This window comes from Gallinula chloropus, assembly GCF_964237585.1.
Source record: "Gallinula chloropus genome assembly, chromosome: 4".
Taxonomy (NCBI): Eukaryota; Metazoa; Chordata; class Aves; order Gruiformes; family Rallidae; genus Gallinula; species Gallinula chloropus.
The window spans coordinates 13784800-13804486 of record NC_140088.1 but is presented as its reverse complement, the minus strand read 5'-3'; the positions used below and the strand labels follow the sequence as shown (position 1 = coordinate 13804486).

General features: G+C 39.7%; 1 protein-coding gene across 1 annotated transcript in view; it reads right to left on the bottom strand.

Moving 5' to 3' along the window:
- The window catches only part of LOC311191552 (neuroendocrine protein 7B2-like), a gene marked incomplete at both ends in the record, with an annotated part of 28558 nt that overhangs the window by 1664 nt on the left and 7207 nt on the right, over positions 1–19687 (bottom strand). Inside the window, 3 exon segments of the mRNA XM_084263761.1 lie at positions 2166–2219; positions 7626–7738; positions 10688–10837. Of these exon segments, the coding sequence (XP_084119887.1) occupies positions 2166–2219; positions 7626–7738; positions 10688–10837 (317 nt within the window).

Genomic DNA, 19687 nt, shown 5'->3' with positions numbered 1-19687 from the left:
AGAGAAGGACAATACATTAAAAAATTGAATCCTTCTCAACTAACAAAACACAAAATATAATGTATCATTTTTGGCTGATTTGACTAAAAAAAAAATGTTTAAGCCTATACAGCTGTGCTGAATTCAAAGCAATGCGGTTCCCGAGTACCTCTGAGCACAGCTCTGTGCCCACAGCAGTGTGACTCAGTGATCACAGAGGCACTCCTGTCACGTTTGGGATATTAGACTCTGGACAGGGTATACTCAGGCACAGAAATTCAAAAAGCAAAAAGAGGAGAACTGCAAGTTAAATTAGAGCTCACTTCAGGCTTCCTTGTCTTGCACTGCAAATGCTGCAAAAAAGTAACGCAGTGGCAAATGATAAATATACTGGTAATGGTAAATACATACCTTTGCTATATATACTGATTGTGGGTACATATGCTTGGTGTTAGACACATACATCTAAATACATGGATATGCAAACATGCATAGAATGTGTCACTTTGTAGACTCCAGCAGTGCCTCTTCAACTGGAACGCTATAGCATCGAGTAGACACAACACAGTTACTGTCTACTCAGTTACACAGGACTTGCGTTAAGCTAAAATCGGGCATTTTGACCCAACAGACCAATCTGTTGCCGGGAGCTGCGTTCCCCAAATTCTCTGTTGGTGCAGAAGGGCAGGGAGGAGCAGCAGGGGTGCAGCAGGGAGAAGGGGAATCCAGTGGGCTTTTTGGTTTCTGGAAAAACAGACTCTGCTGCTGACAGCTGCAGGTTACCCTTCCACTGATAAAGTGAAAATTCAGACTTGTTCATTAAAACGTTAGTAAGCATTATGATACTGCTCTCCAAATAATAAAATACCTTAAATAATAATGAATTTGCCCTTAAGTGACATGCCTGTGCTAAGAAAATAAATCTGCTGCAAAGCAAGACACTGAAGCGTGAAGCTCCAAAATTCTGAGCTACCCCGGCCACGCGGCTGTCATGTCTCTCTGGCCATTATTCCTTTCGCATCTGGTTCCTTCAGTCAGAACACAGTGTTTGTCTTTTCTCCTTTCTCTCTCATGTATATATTGCACTAATCCCAAGTTAGCATGCTGTTCTAGCTATTAATATTCCACATAACATTTCCACAGTAAATTCTGCTTAGAGTTAAAATCAGGTGGCTACCCTTTCTCCTTTTCCACTAACAAACTCAAAAAATCAAATGTAAATGGAAGGCAGATATCAGCGCAGGACAGGTTGTTAAGTTACGGCTGAGCAATGTTTATTACCAGTGATGCGTGGATCGGTAATAAACCAACTCATCTTCACCCCCTTCTAGCAAAGACTTTGTGTATGAGAGTTAAATCAATAAATAAATACACCCTCTTCGCTACGCTTCAGTTACTGTAAACCAAAATTTACTTCATTTACAATATAAACTGTGCTGTTATATTTTGAAAAGCTACTTTCTGGAAGAGAACTAGACTTTTTCTTCTGGTAAAAAAAATTATACCAACAGCAAAACTAAGGACTTCAGCTCTGCCTTAAAGCGATTTTTTTTTTTGATAAAAGAAAGGCTGATGCTACCAAAAAAAGAGAGAAAAGATAGTGAGGTGGAGCATGCGGAGATTCTCTGCGATATGTTGATTGCCTTCCTCGTTTTGGGGAAAAAAGATGAGAGCCCATTCATCTTTGTCTTTCAAGCAGTAGGACACAGATAGGAGTTTGATCTGAGCCAAGTCTAAGGATGTAAGTGAATCAAATTGTATTAGCTAAAGGATCAGTTCTACCATCATTTACACCCCAAAACATATGCACATGCATGGACCGTGGTAATTAATTTTACCAATATTTTATTAGGAAACGTTAAAATTCTATTTTAAAGACATTTACATAATTTTAAATGTTCTTATGCAAATGGGATAAAAACCATAGATAATACAAAATTTTTGAAATGAATGCTCTGCATCGAAGTGCATCTTCTGACAGCAACAGGCTATTTAGAGAAATACATCTTGTACTCAGTGGACACTTGCGAAGCCTGCTCTAGTATTTTATCACAGAGATTCCCTGCTTTACACATTATCTAAGGCATAATGCAGGGTCATTAGACTAACTTCATTTCAAGAGAATGATTTTAATTCTGAATAGCTTTCTAGAAGATACACAGGCTATCAAGTATTTTGATAGTTACCCTCTTTCTTCGTTTTGGACCACCATTAATCTTCTCAAAGAGTAAATTCTTGCTCTGGAAGTTGAGAAAAAAAAATGCAGCCATTAGACTCATTGCACTCTTCCTTTAAAATACTACTTTTGCTGTTACATGTGAGCAAGTTTGGATGGGTGTGGCTTTTTACGGGAAAGATAAACCACAAATAAATATGTGGATATTCCTGCAGTTCTTCAGGAGCAGTCAGAATCTCATCAACAATTCAAAAGCCAGTAATTTTCCATTATGTTGGAGAATATTATCATCCACATTCAGGCAATCAGTACATCAAGTACATTTGGTTACAGATATAGACTGGATGTCCCCCATCCCGTGATACATGGCATAAACACATATATTAAAAAAAAAAAAAAAATAAAATAGTGTGAGGGAGAGGAAGCAGGAGACCTGCCTGCCTCTGGTACATATTTCTATACATTTGAGGTGACAATAACAGGAGGGAAAAAAAAAATTCCTTTACAAGGGATTTTCTGATTCCTTTTAAAAACAGTAATCGGCATAATTCCTACTGTTCTGTTGTCTTTGCTTATTCCCTTCTAGATATCAACACTTCCCAGTGCAAAGTTTTGCTGAAAGGAGTTCAGCGCCAACTCTTCCTTTGTTTAAGTAGTGCCCTCAATAACCATTCTAAAAACCATTTGGTCTATAACATTTTTAATGGTGAACCTTTTAAAAACTGCCAAAAACGTCTTGGCAGAAGAGAAAGTTATGATGATGAGAAAAGAAAAAAAAAACAACAACAAAAAAAATAAAACCCAACTCTGACCATAGTTTACATAAGTGCATCCACATATTGTTGTATTTCATACAAGTAGTGAATTCTAATAAAGTCTGGAATAACACACACATGCTCAACACATTTTGTTTCAATTGTGTATTATGAAGAAAAACAAAACCAAACCCTAACCTGAAAATGGAAGAAGAATTACATGTATAAAAGCAGAACACTGTATAAACAAGGCCATTAATTCTGTTATAAACAACTGACCTAACGTTGATTATATAAATAGAAAGTGTAATTCTAGCGCGAGACAAATTCACCAAACACTTCTACCCTCTCTGCAGCCTTGATATGAGAAAAAACAAACATTTTCAAGTGTTACAATGAAATCTGCCAAAATTGTCTGTTTTGTACTTCTCGTGTTCATTAAACCCCAAATTCACAAGGCCTATCTCTTGCCCAACCTCAGTTATTTTGTCTGAGCTGTGCCAAAAGGGAACAGAGATGAAGTTGGCCAAGGGAGACATTCTTGGCTAGTCGTTTATGCAAACTTACTTTGGGAAAACTTAAATTTAACATTTTAAAGAAACCCATGGATGCATAAATTATTCTCTTTAGGAAACAAAGTACTGCTGAAGCCTCTCTTTGTAAACTATTTGTATGCTTTTTGAGAGAGAAAGAATAGTGTTTCTGAAATAAAAAGTTTAACAACTACTGGAGCTAACGTTTCTGTCACTCAGGAAAATTGCTTACAATTGAACTGTTCCTGCTTAGTAAGATTGTATTTTGTTTAGTCTGTTTAGGAATGTTTTAAGACCATAACTACTACTTCAGCATTATGTGGAGCGCAAAGCAAATGAGGTTATGGAGCATGAGCTAAGAGTGCGCTTGTATGCTAATAGCAATCCTGAAAATATGTTCCACTGCGTAAGGGCTTGAGCCACCAAACTTTGTCCATGAACTGCTCATGAAGTACCTGTGAGCTGTTAGGAGTGAAGGGGCACCTCTGGAGAGATGCCACATGTGAATTACTACTTATCCCTCACTCCCACAGCTTCTTTTGCACCCTCCGGGCTACTTGGGATTTGGGTGGACAAAAGAAGTCATACGTTGAAATGCGTGCAACCAGCTAAATAATGTGAGAGAATTACCATTAAATCTTTCAGAACTCAGTGAAATTGGTTGAAGTCAGTAAGACTCTACAGCTCTATGATCTGGACCTGCACCATTATTAAGCACAGCCAAAAAGGAAAATTGCAGAGTTGTGCCCTTTCAGGAGGGCTTGTTTTTCAGTCAACTTACAGTTTTAATGGAGATACCAAGCATGACAACTTCCAGTACACTAAATATACTACACTGGATTAAACAATCTGCATACCAGGCCTATAATAACCCATCCTAATAATCACCACTGTCATCCAGATCTCTAAAAACATCAGTTGGCAAAGAATGATGCACTTAATGTTGCTCACTATAACTGAAATTGGAATAAAATGAAATTTATGAGTGACTAGCTTCAGGATTTCATCGAGGTTAGGAAGCCAAAGCTGTCAGCTTCATTAACAAGGACTTGAATATTTTATCCCTGCTTCCCATTTGCTTTTCTTTGTACTGTCTTGGATCCCTCCACCACAGCTGATAAGCAAAACTGGCATTATTTCTACCCTGGGAGTGAAAAGTTATCCACTGCTTCAGTGAAAAGAAAAGTTGATGAAAAACATAATTGCTTTTAATTTTCCATTTGTACTCATTCCGGTGTCAGAAGACACAGCTGAACCTTCCTCCTCCTTTTAATACTTTGTATTTCAATAAATATACTGCTAACATGTAAGCAGTTTTCAGATTTGTATTCTGAATTGTGTATTGTAAATTATCTTCATGTAAGCCTTTCTGGATGCCAACAACACTTCTTCAGACCATCTAACGAGTCAAGTTGCAAGGTGTGGAAGAGGCAGACTCAAATGGAAATTACCTGTCTCCCACAAGGGGACTGATGCGAAGTCTGCACTGATGGGAAATGAAAAAAATCCCAAAACCTCTATGGACAGAAATTGTAGAAACTATGGTCACACACTCGGGTAGAAACCTCCGACAGTCCCTCATCTTACTATTCCCATGGTCCCCTCTGTTTTCCATATCTGAGAAGGAGAGTGTCTTTGGGTCTGCAGACGAGAGGATAAACTCTGTATCTAGCCATATAAACAGAGCCTCTTCCCGAGACTTCCCACATGTCAGCATCATGATATATGGAGAGTTCTCCCAAAGACAGGAAAAACCTTCCTCTTTCTTCCCTCTAACACAGTATACGCGATTTATACATTCAAGCCTTCCTATGTATTAGCAGTGTTTGCACATAATATTTAGCAGCTACACAGAATTATATAAGTACATTGCTTCTAGACTTACTTTACCCACATAAAATGTGTCTGCTGTGCAAAGGTACTGCAGACATCCCACAGCTTTGCAAGCATTAGTGTGTCACCAAAGCAAACCAACCTGTTTCTTTCCCATTATTCATGAACAAGCAGGTCTTTTTCTTCTGACCTGCTGGTGCAATTTGGGTTTTACTGTGGTTAGGCTAAGGAATGCATGCTGGATCCTTGAAAGGGCAAATCAGTGGGAAGTGTAACACTGCCTCAACTGCTCCGTGGCAGGAAAAGGCAGGGGAGAAGCTCCCCCGAGAGCCGCGAGCACACGCCAGCTCACGCGGGTCCAGGAGACACACTGGCTCCAAGGGCGTCAGACGGTGGTGACAGCCCAGCGCCTTCACAGCACGCAGGAGCTGGTGGAAATGCAGTCTGTAAATACGCAGCCGCTACAGCCTCTGGGGCGTCTGGCCCCAGGCTCTTCCATGGGAAAAGGAGGAACAAGCTGCTGGAGGGCAGAGGGGGTTTTGGTGGGTGGGGGCAGTAGGAGGATGAGGATGCGTGCAGTCACCCGCCAGGCAGCCTGCAGTCGGCTGCGTTGGTCATTTACGACCTAATCCAGATGACGGTCAGTGACCTAAAAGATCGGATCTACTTTCATAAAGTCTCAGACAGCTGATTTCTAGAGTGCTTTTCTGCTCTTATTTTTCCAGAGAGATAAAAATAACAAAACCAACCATAAACCCAGCTATCGCTGTATTTGTCTTTTTAATGTGTGGTCACATACAGTGGAGGCGGCGAACAGGGTGATTCTCCCGGATCGTGGAGGCGGCAAACAGGGCGATTCTCCTGGATCTCAGCAGAACGTTTGCTCGTGCACATTACCAGCTGTTTCATCTCTAATTAAAAAGATCTGGAGTTGGCTATGCTGCAGCTAGATATGATTACTGTTTAGGACCTAACAGTCTGTTTTAATCCATGCGTGAGCAGTTTTTTCCCCTGAATTAGTAGTGATGGATGGAGAAATGAGAAAGGCCAGTATTCGCTAATGATTACCTCCCATTTTTTTAAGTATATATGTTGCTGATGACAACGCAGTATGTAAGCTTGATTCTGAAATACTGCTATAGGCCAAAGATTTAAAGGAGTGCTTTTATAGTCTTCAGTGCGGTATTAAGTAAATTACTTATGAATAATAAGAAAACTAACAGCATTATTTGGCATAAATAAGAAAGTTCACCATCTGGTGTTTTTAAAATTAAAACCTTTGATGGTAATTACTTCAAATGCAAGAAGAGTTTCCAAAATTTGGATTTTTGGCACGATTCTCTCTAGAAATTTAGCACTCACATAAGTAATTAAGACTATAAATCTTACACTGGTTTGATTATGAATGATGAATCATTGTCTCACAATTACAGCAGGAGAAGACACTGCCAAATGTCCGTTTATCAATATATGCTTACAGAGCACTGGTTGAGGGCAGTCTAATGTGTTATAACAACGTAAAATGAGATTCCATGATTTGCTCTAGAAGCATAAATTATGATCATTGTTATTGTTTTCCTGGCGCCTGAAAATGGATTTGGGATTGGACATTTAACTGATGTAACCTAAGATTAAGCAGCAGAGCTCTCTGGAGCCTCTATCCTGCAGAAACAGTCTAGCTGAAGTTATTAAAGTCCTTGCACACTCAGAGCAAGATTTTTGTCCTTGGAGTAGCTCACTGTATTTATAGAATGTGTAAAAGAAGTTTTCAATGTAATGTCGTGCACAACCTGAATAGAGGAGGAAGCAGCATCAAGTCCTCCAAATTCCTTTAAACCAGACAGGATTCTTTCGTGCAAGTTGTCTGGACCTAGGTTTTTGGTTTTGTTTTTTGGGTTTTTTAAAGGTGTTTAGGCGCTGCTGCACTCCGTCTTGGGCTTTTTTTGGTTGGTTTGGTTTTTTTTTAGCATCTAAGTAGCTGAACAGTGAATAGTCACTAAACATAGCTAATCTTTCAAGTTCGGGTTGCCATGTTCTGAAATCTTGGCTGAAATCTGCACTAGTTTTGGTTTTGTGTTCTCTGTACTTTGAAATGTGGTTTGTTGCATTCATCAAGCACATACATAGTTGTCAAGCCTTGGGACAGGTAACAAAACAAGGGTTTCTACTTTTTATTTTTACGGGCTTTTCATTTTTTTGAATGGCAAGTTCACCTTTTTTGAGAAGTTTAGGGTGATACTTTTTTCCAGCAATAAGCACAATATTCTCCTCCTGGGTTCATAGCATCCCACACAGCAGACAATACCCAGTTTCGCATCCAACAAAAGTAAGCAAGAAGTACATACTTACCCACTTGCCCATGTTGGGATAGTCATGCTCCGGATCAAAAAGGTGTTGGTGCAGCTGGTATTCCCTGCTGAACTCTGCTGTGTCTGGGGTGTTTTCTAGACACCCATCATCAACTACAAAAGCATGTTAGAAAACAGAGTGCTTAGTAGCTTTGAAGCACTCAATATATGACACATTTACCAGCAAAATTCTTGAATACAGTTATGCAGTTAAAAAAACCAACCAAGTATTTAAGGAATTGGATGACTAGGAAATAGCATGTATTTTTTTTCTTTTGAAAGAAGTTTGTCAGGGTATATTTAGTTATTGTTTAAAAAACCAACAAAACACAACCCACAACTTAATGAAACGTCAGAACTAAAATTCATTTCTGAGTTCTCCCCCTCTTTTTTGCTTTTCTTTTAAATTAGTGATTGAGCTTAATTTTACATAGAACTGAGTGTTATTCTGATTCAGAAGGGATCCTCATTTCATTTTGAGGTGTCCACAGGAAGCTGTAGAAGTTGTTTAGGCAAAAATTTTGACACGGTAAAACGATGCTGTGAACAAAGACAGAATTTCCTTCACCAAGTAACATTTCTGGTTTGCTACTTTCTTCAAAATGGCTGAAAATCCTTTATGTGTTATAAGTTTTCCTAAAAACGTGATGTGGCAGAATTTTTAAGCTTGAAGAACTTTTTGCAGATTGATAACTAATCCGAGAAGTCCAAAAACCTCCTTTAATCGCAATGAATGGTTTTGCAGATAGTATCAGTTTACAGAGTTTTCCAAAATAAGTCATCCTTAGATTGTTAAACAAAGATTCAGCAACTTGAAGCCAGAGTAGCTCTTTGGATAAAGTCTCTCCTGGAGCTCCTGCCTCACCAGCATGGGGATCCCAAGTTCCTCTCAGGTGGACCCAAGGAGATCCTACTGCCCAGGGCACGATGCTGGGCATCCAAGCAGCTACATCAGCCAGAGCATGGGCACTCCAGAGGACACACCTGTGGGCTTTCCCTTCCACCTTTGTGTGATCATCACATAAAAAGGTTGGCGGATGCATTTTTATCCCCCCCTCCTTATCTCCCCCCTTATCTGTGAAACTGTAAAGACTTGACTTAAAAATTAGTTAATTCAATGACCTGAGGAGGTTAGTCTAAGTTCAAGAGATCCTGATTTCTCTCTTTTCTCCTTTGAATCAGGGGAAGTTGCCAATAGCAAACAGGGGAAAAGTAACCACACTGGCTAAGTTAACTCAGAAACCATTAAAGTTAACTACAAGCACTTAAAAATTATTTCAGTCTCAGCAGGGGCAGGGTTGCCTCAAGAGAGAAGCAGGTGACAACAGAAATGTGGTAGACCTCCTCAGAGCTTCTGTGCCTTTTGGTAGAAAACACAAAGGGCAGCTGGACATGTGCGTGCCCTCTCCAACTGCTAAGCCAAAAGTCTTCAAGCTCAAGTGCTCCAGGCTTATGTATTCCCGCTGTGGAATGTACATATGTAGACAGTGACTGGAAAAATTGTTTTCCATTAAGCAAATCCACAGACCTGATTGAGGAAGGCCTCCAGTAATTTGTATGCATAATACAGTTTTAACAGTCACCACTTGAATTTCCATTTAAGGCTCTGAAAAACATTTTACTCTAATCCCGGTAGATACTATCTTCAGTCACAGCACCTACGACAGAGCCATTTATCTGAGCAGGCAGCACTTCCCTAAGAATCCCTGCTGTTTTCATATCTGACTGTATTAGCTTAGCTAACAACTTCTATTTCACCTAAAAAAGAAAAACTGAAGGGATTTTCAAAGCATTTTAAATTGGATGCCAGGTTTTTATTTTATTTATCTAATCACTAACAGAAGTCTAATGGACAAGCACAGAAAACAGTCTGTGTGCGTGTGTGCACACGCTTGTGTATGTGAAGAAACCTAAACCCATCATTTGCAACCTGTCAGACACAGCTATATTGAGCAAAATGGAAGATTACATATTATTTCAGAGGACATACAGCCATCGTCACCAAATGGGCTGCAACAGAAAACAGCAAGTGAGAACTGTTCAAAATTTGGTCATATTTTTGAATGAAATGTAAAAGCACTCTTTGGAAAACTTTTTTTGACAAGTATTTACTTTTTATCAATTCTAAGCTAGTTAGAACATTTTTAATAAGAACACAGACAACTGTTTTGAATTATCCAAATAAAATAAAAGAAAACTAAACAGACAAGATTTTGAAAGGATCTCTTAGCTCACAAATAAAAAATGAGCGAAAAATAGAGAGCTCGTTCCCAGTTCCAGCTCCCAAGGCAGCCAATGGGTGTTTTACTACTACTTTCAGTACTGAAAATCACTCCTTGGCTCAAATAACAGGAAAAGGTTCAATTCCCTTAGGATAACGTTGATATCATGCTCATGCAGTGGTGCTTTAAAGACCCTTTGGCACTAGCCACCCGCATAGCTTGGTATACGTGCGGCTCCAAGAGGAGGGACATGCTGGGTGTCTCGGGTACCGCTCCGGCACTCCGAGGCTGCTCTGCTCCTCTGCCAGAGCGAGCCTGCGTGCAAGGAGCTGGGGTATGTCCACGTAGTTCTCCATTTCTTGGCATGGATGCACCCTCAGTGAGCTATAAAGCCACATGGATTAGAGCCAAGGTATCTTAAATATTGACTCATGGTCTGAGTTGGAGATCAGGGCAGACAGTTTCATTCCTCTTGGCACAATGAAAGTCTCTAAAATAAGGGTAAATCTCATCTGTACAGAATGATAACTTTTTTCAGGGGCCAGCCTAAAAATTAACTCCCCCCAGGAACAAGACACTATCATAAATCTCACCACTTCTAGTCTGAGGTCAGGATGATTTCTTCCACCTCACCTACTCTAGCAGTCATATAGCAATACAGAAGGTACATATGCTTAAAAAAATAATCATCTAAACCATCAGGTTGCTTGACAGTTCTGCTCTTGGGGTAGAGAATGAAAGAAAACACCTATTGCTGATCAAGTGCTGTACTACCTAGTACTGAAACAAAAGAGAAAGATGTACAGTGAAGACAAAAGTGTAAAGGCTTCAGCAGAATTACCTGTTTTTCCAATCGGGCAGGGATTTGGAGGGTCAGGATACCCTTGATCTTCACTGAAATCCTTTGGTACATTATCTCCTGTCAGCTCAGCCACGATGTTTGGGATATTGCCATAAGGACCCAAGTGCTGGAGACCCTCATGTGCACCACCTAGCAAAGGCAATTTACACACAGACTTTTTACAAGATTAAAAGTGTAAGTGCTTTAGTTGCTTCAAGTAGTACAGACTTAGATTTAAAAAATACATATATAATCGTTATAAAGACAGATCCAAGTTTAGATTTCAGCTGTTTGTTTTAGAAATATAAACCTGTGACCTAAATCAGATCATTTAGGTAATGAAAAATAAAACTAGGCAATAAAACAATCCACTTGTTAATTTTAGGGTTGTTTTTTTCCATAACTAAGTTATAGGTAAGAAAATACAAAGAAACATAAGACAGTAATGGGACTTAGTAGATTTACTGCACAAGCATAGTCAGTCACTGATACCGTGCATTGTAGCAACTAAAAATTGAAGAGGATGTGGCAAGACAGCATCACAGCAAGAAGCATTCAAGACTGGGTTGGATGGATATTTGGGCAGTCTGCTGTCCCTGCCCATGACAGTGGGCTTGGAACTAGATGTTCTTCAAGGTCCCTTCCAACTCAAACCAAAGATGACAAATTAATGACTTAGAAATAATGCTATTTGTACAGCCTAGAAATACACTAAGTCAGTCATGAGGGGAGCCAAGATATTATAGCAAATTTGGTTGTATACAGCTTGGAAAATTATTTTCAAACCAGACCATTTCTTAAGAGGCAAATTTGAGTTTCCTGCAGCAATGATGAAAAGTGATTAAAAGTAAATATTGTTGATGGGAATTCTTGTGCATGTGACTACTACACAGTAGCCATTACAGTATGGAATGTCACATTCAGTGATGTTTACACCTTTACTGCATAGCTCTGTTCTAACGCAGGCTTTTATATTTGCCCTGCAGGACTTGGAGCACCATCGGTGCAGGATTACAACAGCAGCGTGCAGCATGTTTTATGACACAGTGGTGGAAGGCTCAATGACACACTTCCTCTTCTTGGGCAAGTGCACACAGCAGCAGTGTGCTACAGCCCTCTTCCACGCATCTCAGCTTGGACACCTTTGACAAGTAGGGTCTTCCATTAAAGCTTTGGGAACCAGGCTCAGGCCATTCTCTCTATATGGCTCTCCACAAATATTTATGTGCTTCAGATCTTTTCTGCTTGCTTTACTGGCCAAATGCATCTACAGGCTAAAACCCAGCTGCTTGTGGAGTTTTTTAAATACTACTGCACAGTACTCTTTTGAAGTTCAGACAAATAAAAGCTTCATTTCAAGCATGCTCTTTTTCCCTGGCATCAGACAGCCACCACACACACTGCAGCAACAGCTAATGTAGTTAGTGAGCACTGAGATGGTTGTGTGACAGCAGAGCAACATTTTTTTAAAACCCTATAAAATGAGGGATAACAACATACAGTCAACATATAAATTCCACTAACAATGAATAAGAAGAAAAGGAATTTGAATGATTGGAAAATGCAAGTTGAAGAGTGAACGCAGACACAACTGTTTGAGTAAATAGCACAATCACCATATTATCACCAAATAGTCTTATTTTCAATTTCTATAATTTTCATATATCCAGAAGATTAGAGTAAAGCCTCCAAACATGAAAACTGTTCCAGGAGAATCATCCAAGAACCCCTGTCCCAACTTACAAATAAATACTACCAGCCTAAATCATTATTTATACAGCTAGGCATTGTAAGCTAACATAACCACTTTTAAAAACTGGTAACATAAGGCAGTCTTGACAAATTTGGCATTCATTCCTATACTTACAAGTGGCGGTTGAGTCAAGTATTTTGCAAATAATCTGTTGGAACGTGGCCGTATAGTACCAGAAGCAAGTTAGTCTATAAGCATATATATTTCAATTTTATTTGCACAATGGACTAAAATCTAATCAACACACTAATTTTCCTCCTCAAGTAAAAGTTTCTTATTTTGTAATGAAACAGTGAAAGAAAGTTTTACAGATACATAACAAATATGAAAGTAGCCCATATAAAAATTCTGCATCTGTGTTATAAGAGATTTTCCCTTGTAGCTGACCTTGACACCTGGTACTAAAACCAGAATAGTGTTATACATGCTATGGACTTTATCATGCATTTACAGTCCATAGTTAACACAAAGATGATGCTTGTAAGAGTTGCATAGATTCACAATAATGCTATGGTGATGAGGTTAAAATAAAAGTATAACATACATTTAATCTAATGTTATTCAATCTAATGTCTAATGTACATCATAAAAGATTTCTATTGAGTTTCTTCACATGAGGATTGATTGCATATATGTACTTAAAAGCATCAAGTTATGATTCTGCTGTAAACTACAGAACCGCATAATCAATACGTGTTTGAACATCCTGTATACAATGTGGTTTGCTATTGGACAATCCCTCAGATAGAAGCATCTCTCTGCTTGTATGTGGTGCAGACCTCTTGGCACCAAAGCTCCATCCATAAAGAAAACAGAGGTACTTAGCAGGCTCCAGTGTGCTATATATACATGTAAGCTTAAACTGGCTGCCAAGAATTCCCTTGACCGAGTACAAAACAATCTTTTTATATATTAATATAAAGAATTGTTTCCTTTAGGTATAAATGGCCAGGATTATTTAAGGCTTTTTTTTTTTTATTTTCTTTCTGAAAGAGCTGGAAACAACAGCACCTGCTCTGGTGCCATAATTTAGCACACTTCAACAATTTAATAGCGTTATCAAAGCTCATTCCTTATAAGCTCTGATAAATTAGGCATTCAATATAAACTGCAATACTAAAAATTAAATGCTATGAATATACTAAATCGGGGTATTATGCACAGTATTTAACAAGCTGTGCTAGTTTTGGTATTGCAATGTTCTTGATTTGGAGAAACATACTAGGATTAAAAGCACTGCAGCTACCAAGTCAAAATATTGCTGTACAAACATACATAGTTGTCTTCAAAACCAGCACAAGATGGGTTGCTCGAACCCAGAACAAACCTTGAGGCAGAGGCTGAAAGGAAAAGCCAGCACTATTAAATATCAAGGAACTTTATGTAATTCCCTAGCCAAGGGAAGGATGAGAGTGGGAGACATCAGTGTTTAAATTACTTGAATATGGATTAGCAAAAATCCAGAAGAACAGTACAGGGAAGAATTGCACTGAGAAAGGATTGGCTCGGTAAATCACAGGTTTTCCCATCTCACCTTATGTCTTGTATGAAACTGGCTTGTGTGACACACACTAGCAAAAAAACCACCTCAAACAACCAACTTTCATGTGCATGATTTCTGCATGAGCATGTGGCTATTTTATGTTCCTAAAAGATAAACTAGATATTTAAGTCTCTTGGACTGAGATATATATGTAGCCATCTTCTGGCAGTGCACTTGAACTGCTGCCGAGTGGAAAACAAAACATGGAATAATACCTCTCCCCGTTCCTATAATTCTAGAAAAGCCATTACTTACCTCACCAACTACCACCATTATCTCAGCTGGAGATATTCAGAATGACTAAAAAATATAAATGCCTGCATTTTAGCTAATTTTTTTTGTAGGACCTCTACTGTCTCGGGGGGAAGACAGCACAACCACTCCGCTCTTTGGGGGAAGGGCAGGGGGTGGGGGGAGGGTGGGGGGGGGGGTGGGGAAGAGAAAAAAAACACAAAGAACAACTAGTTTCCTATCAGTATCATTTCCCCTGATCCAACACATCCGATGGAAAAGCTCTTAGCCCACTGAATTCCTGGTTGCTGCTACCCACCTGTTGGGACCGTAAAGCACAACTGAAACAAATCTGCTCTCAAAAGCACCCCTCGACATCAAATACAGACAACACAAGTCACAGTGTAGATAGGGTTACGCACTTACAGATTCAGAAAAGAGATGTTTTGGCCAATCTTAGCACCAAGACACAAAATCAAACAGATCATGAGTGTCAGTGGTGACTCATTACATCCCAGATACCTAAATTTAAGCCCTTTATTACAGAGTCATGCTAGCTGCCTTAGTTTTCATAGTTTTGCTCTTAAACAACATGAAGCAGATTCTTAAACTGTCCAAGCCCTTCCCAGATCTACAGAGGAATAATCCTCCAAGTAAGAACTGCACCTCTAAGGATCTTGGCCTGTGCAAACTCCAAGCACACAACAGCTGCAAGGGAACCCTCGTATATCTTATCACATTTGGGTAAAATTCCTAAGGGAACCATTGCCAGCAAGAGATGGAGTGTACCAAAAATGAATCTGACGTGACCCTTTTTGCTGTTTTTCTCCCTCACATGATACCAGGTACAGGGAATGACAGAAGGGAAATGCTGTGCCGAAGAAGCAGCCTTCACTGGGGTAAGACTCCTCTGGCAGCTATTTGCAGCTGCCTTCCATTTCACTAAACATGCAAAGCAACTTAGCTGCCTGAAGAACTTGAATAGAGAGCACCCAAGACTGTTTTTCCAACATCTGTATACTACGTTACATCTCTGCTGTAAGTTAGTTCGTGAGATGTAATAGATACTCATCAGGGACGCAATGCCATCTTTGCCACTTTGCAAAATCTTTTGTTGATCTAGACTGTTAGTTCTTATCACTGGGAAAATCTTCAAACACATTTTCCACTGCATCCTCTCTGATACAGAGATGGCTCTTTTTGCTTTCATTGTGACAGCTTTCCGCACTATCCTGCATATCTACCCCCCAGTCATCTTGCTGTATCTACCTTTACTGTGTCACTATCGCACTCAGAAGTGATGCCTCATCCCTAAATCAAAGGCAAGCTTGCAAGTATGCTTTCTGGTGCTCTTGTGTGTTAAAATGGGACTCCATCCATCAGTTTCCTTTTTCCTTCCATTTGTTATGTGCAAGACTCCCCACCATGTAACCTGATTAATTCATACTGTCCAAAAAATCCTGAATGCAAAATAGGCATTTTTGTTTTCCTTACCCTTTCTACTATCACTGAAAGCTTTACAGACCCAATGCCATTTTCGGTCCCCATCTTCAGCTAGATTCATCCTACTGTCCTACTCCTTGTTTATTCCTGAAATTAATTACAATCAGGAACTGAAAAGCTTTGAAAAAATTGCAAATTATACACAGAAGCTTTTAAACAAGCGAATAGGGAAGGAGCAAAACATCGGAGAACCATAGTGGAATGGAAAAATGCAGCCGTAGCCAACTTCCATAACCATTCAAGAGCATATCTGGGGAAACCCAAGACAACTACAACTATACGTACTCAGGCATTCCAGACTCAGCTTCTCTTCTCCTTAATGACACAGTTTCTTTTAAAACAATGAAGGTTAATTTTCTTTTTCTCTGCAGAGGGACAAATTCATTTTGATTTGTTTTCTAAACTCTTAAGCGCACACATCATGTAATTACTGGCCTTGCTTTAAATGAATGATTCCATTTTATCCCATACTTTAATTACAAACAGTAAAAATATTTAAGATATGTAATGCTTTTGATGCGACATTGTTAGGACCAAAGTAATGCCCATGCCCCTCTCACAATAAATTTATAACAGTAGCCTATATGCCCTTATTCATTGTTCAAATTGTATGCACAATAAAAAGAAATCCAGCAGCTCACTTGCTGACAGAGCACAGAAGCTATCGCTGACGCCTCCCATGTTTGAACAGTCCTCTAACGGACTGTATTAATTTGCCTTTCAGTCTGAGCAGAAAGCTTTCCATGTGGATCAGCTTACCCTTTTTACCAACACAGTGCAATCTGCAGTGTGACGGGATCGCTGCTGTTTGCCACACAGACTCCCAGTTACCACGCATCAGCGGAGTCAAGGGAAAGCGCATCCAGCAAGCAACACACACCTCGCCAGTGACCACGTGTGCAGCGCTTGGCTCTATGAAACAAGGCAACAAATGAAGCCAATGATCTGATCTACTTTGTCCCATGAGGGATGGGACATCATTCCAGTCCTAAAAGCGTGAGAGACTGAAGAAGCCCTATATTCAGTAGCATAGACGTTGGTGCATGAGAAGCCCAAATGCTCCACCAACGTCAACATACCCAGAGAAAAATACTCCTTTCAATCCTGTAGCGTGAAGCGTGGAGGCATCAAAATTGTCCAGAACGGGACCATATCTACCTACTGCTGCACTGAACATCAGGATCTTCCTGTTTGTTTTCCATTCATAGTCACTTCAATCCTATTTGCCATGTAGATGGCTCAAAGTCTCAGCTGGTTCCTTTGCAACAGAAGCATTTAAAATCGCCACATGTGTGTGACAACTGCCACCAGTGTAATTTGCTAACTCAGGTGGCCTCATTGTGAGCAGCTCCTGAATCATTGCTTGGTGAGCCCAGTATAACCTCACAGCTCCAGAAGCAGAGGCTTTCCTATTCAAAAATTCTGCCAGCAAAGCCCAAATCAAGACAAGGGTTTTTTGCACCTCAATAAAAGCTCTGGCATATGATGAAGAGGCAAGAGAGCAGCGAGATAATGATAAGGCCTGCCAGATAAGACCTGGTCCAGCACTGCTCTTTGGCACTGCAAGAGGGACTTCAGCCAGCTAACCTGATGTACTAAAGCATCCCAGGAGGAGAAAAGAGCTTCTTCCACCCTCCTGTTCAGCAGCTGAGAACATTTTTCTCATTCATCTGGGAGGGCACTGCTGGAAGCACGCAGGATGGGAAACCTCCAGAGCATGCCAGATGTCCTATCTCCTGCACACACTACCACCAAGAAAAGCAAGCAGCTCTTCTTTGTCTAGACTTCTAAAGTATCTTTTAATAGAACCAATTATATTTTAAGCTTTTCTTACTGCAAGCTAACTTAAAATCATATGGGAGCAGGGGAAATACATAATATTTTGGAAATAATTACAAAAAAGTATAAACTCTAATTATCGTGCCCAAGCTTTTACCTTACTCATGTAAAAGACAAGCAGGGAAAAAAGTCTCTGAAAACAAGAGCTTCTCACAATTTGGCCAGTCTTGCACTGGCAGATTTTTTAAAATACTTATGAATTATATTTCATGGCTAGATCATTTTTTACAATTTCTTAATAAATTTCTACATAGCATCTGCAAACACCAGAAAATATAAGTACTATGAAACATCAGACAATACAGAAGTTATCATATTCCCTCTCCTCAGGTTACTTACCTCCCTTATTGGGTCATTCCCCTCTAGTAACATGTACAGGGAATATTCTGGATACATTTGTCTAATCCCATTCTAATTGATTAATTACCTTTAGGTACCTGAGAATCTTCTTAATTCTAAATCCCTACAGACCTGCCACCTTTCTTCCCTGAAAGACTCCCATCTCAACCTGCTTTTTCCTTTGCTGGTATCTATTTGGGCAGCTCCCCAAATTCCCACATGGCAAAGCCCATGGTAGTCACACCCACAGGCTTCACTGTATCCTGCCCTTGCTCCTCAAGAGGGAAAGCTGTCAAACACGTTGAGGTAGCACAATACCACATCCACATTGCGATACAAACACCAACTTTGTTTTCTTATTATTCAACATTTGTCATGGCTTATAAATTCATATGGAAGCAAGGATATGATGGGTCAAATTTTCAAGCACTTTTCCTTAATAAAGAACAAATAATGTCATACAAACGCATTTTCCTATCTGCTGAGTTACAGGTATAATCATTTTACACACAATTTCCTCACAGAGCAGAGCCATATCACTTGCTCAGATGAAGAAAACCCACTGTAAACCATGGCTGCTATTCGGCAGTGTCAGTTGGCACTGTCATTAACTTTTAAATCTCCACAATTGGCATTCTAAACGACCTTTCTTATGACACACACCACTGCCTGATACTCAAATTTCGGCTACGTTTGGTGTTACAATGTGGGGAGTAAAATACAAAGAAGAAAATAGGTACTTTTAGTCAGATCTGTACAAATCCAGGTGTCTACCATATTAATGTATAAAAAAGTGCAGCTTTATCACTTTATGTTACGAATCTGAGGTGTCCATATTAAATTGTGAAACCATATTTCCTGGGCTACTTCAGTGATGTGCAAAAATAAAAAAAACTACACCCAACACAAAAAAACCCCACCCCAAACAACACAAAACCCCAAGCAAACCACCACCACAAATAAAAAAACCAAAACCCTAAACCCTGAAAACAAAGACCAGGAGAGTGACATTGGGGTTCAATTTTTAAATGCCTGGCCCATAACGCAGCATTTGATTAAAGTCATGTGTGCCTCAGCAAAAGCAGTCCCACTGTGAAGGCAAATTTACATTTCCACTGCAGTAGGGCTTTCTCTATAGAACAGATACAATAACCCAAATCCCAAGTGACTGTGTGGTCCCTTTATGCTAACTGGACACTACCAAGTTACCCTGAAGCTGCAAAATTGTCCGTGGGAGGTCTGCCCCAGCCCAGCAGCACTGCTGCCTCCAGATGCTAGCGCAGAGGTGGTTAACTAGAACCATCCCATTGCCAGGTTTCCTGACCTCCAGATATTCTGAGGAGTCACCCAAGGAAGTCCAAATATATTTGTGTAGAAACACAGCACACACTCACTCAAAATCAAATGCGTGCAAAGGCCATTTCTGCACTGGTTTCACAGAGTGCATTCATAAGTGAAAAGTTTTGGCAACTTTCTCACAGAGAGATTTTACAGTCCTCGTAGGAAACCAGCAGCAGTCTTGTTAGGCATGTTATAGGGCAGACAGCAAGGTAATTCCAGCACTGTCTGTCCTAGTTTTCTTATTAGGAAAATGTGAAGAAAATAGGCATTGTTAACATGCAGGAGAAATCTGCATAATTTTACAGACTGTGGATTTCATGCAAAGTGCTGACAAGCCATTAAGTACCGGTTGTTAGTAGAAATGTTAGAATAATGTTCCAGACTCTCCGAGTTTCCTCATCAGGCAAACAGTAACTACCTTTCTCTAAAATAAGAAACAGGTATTTATTTC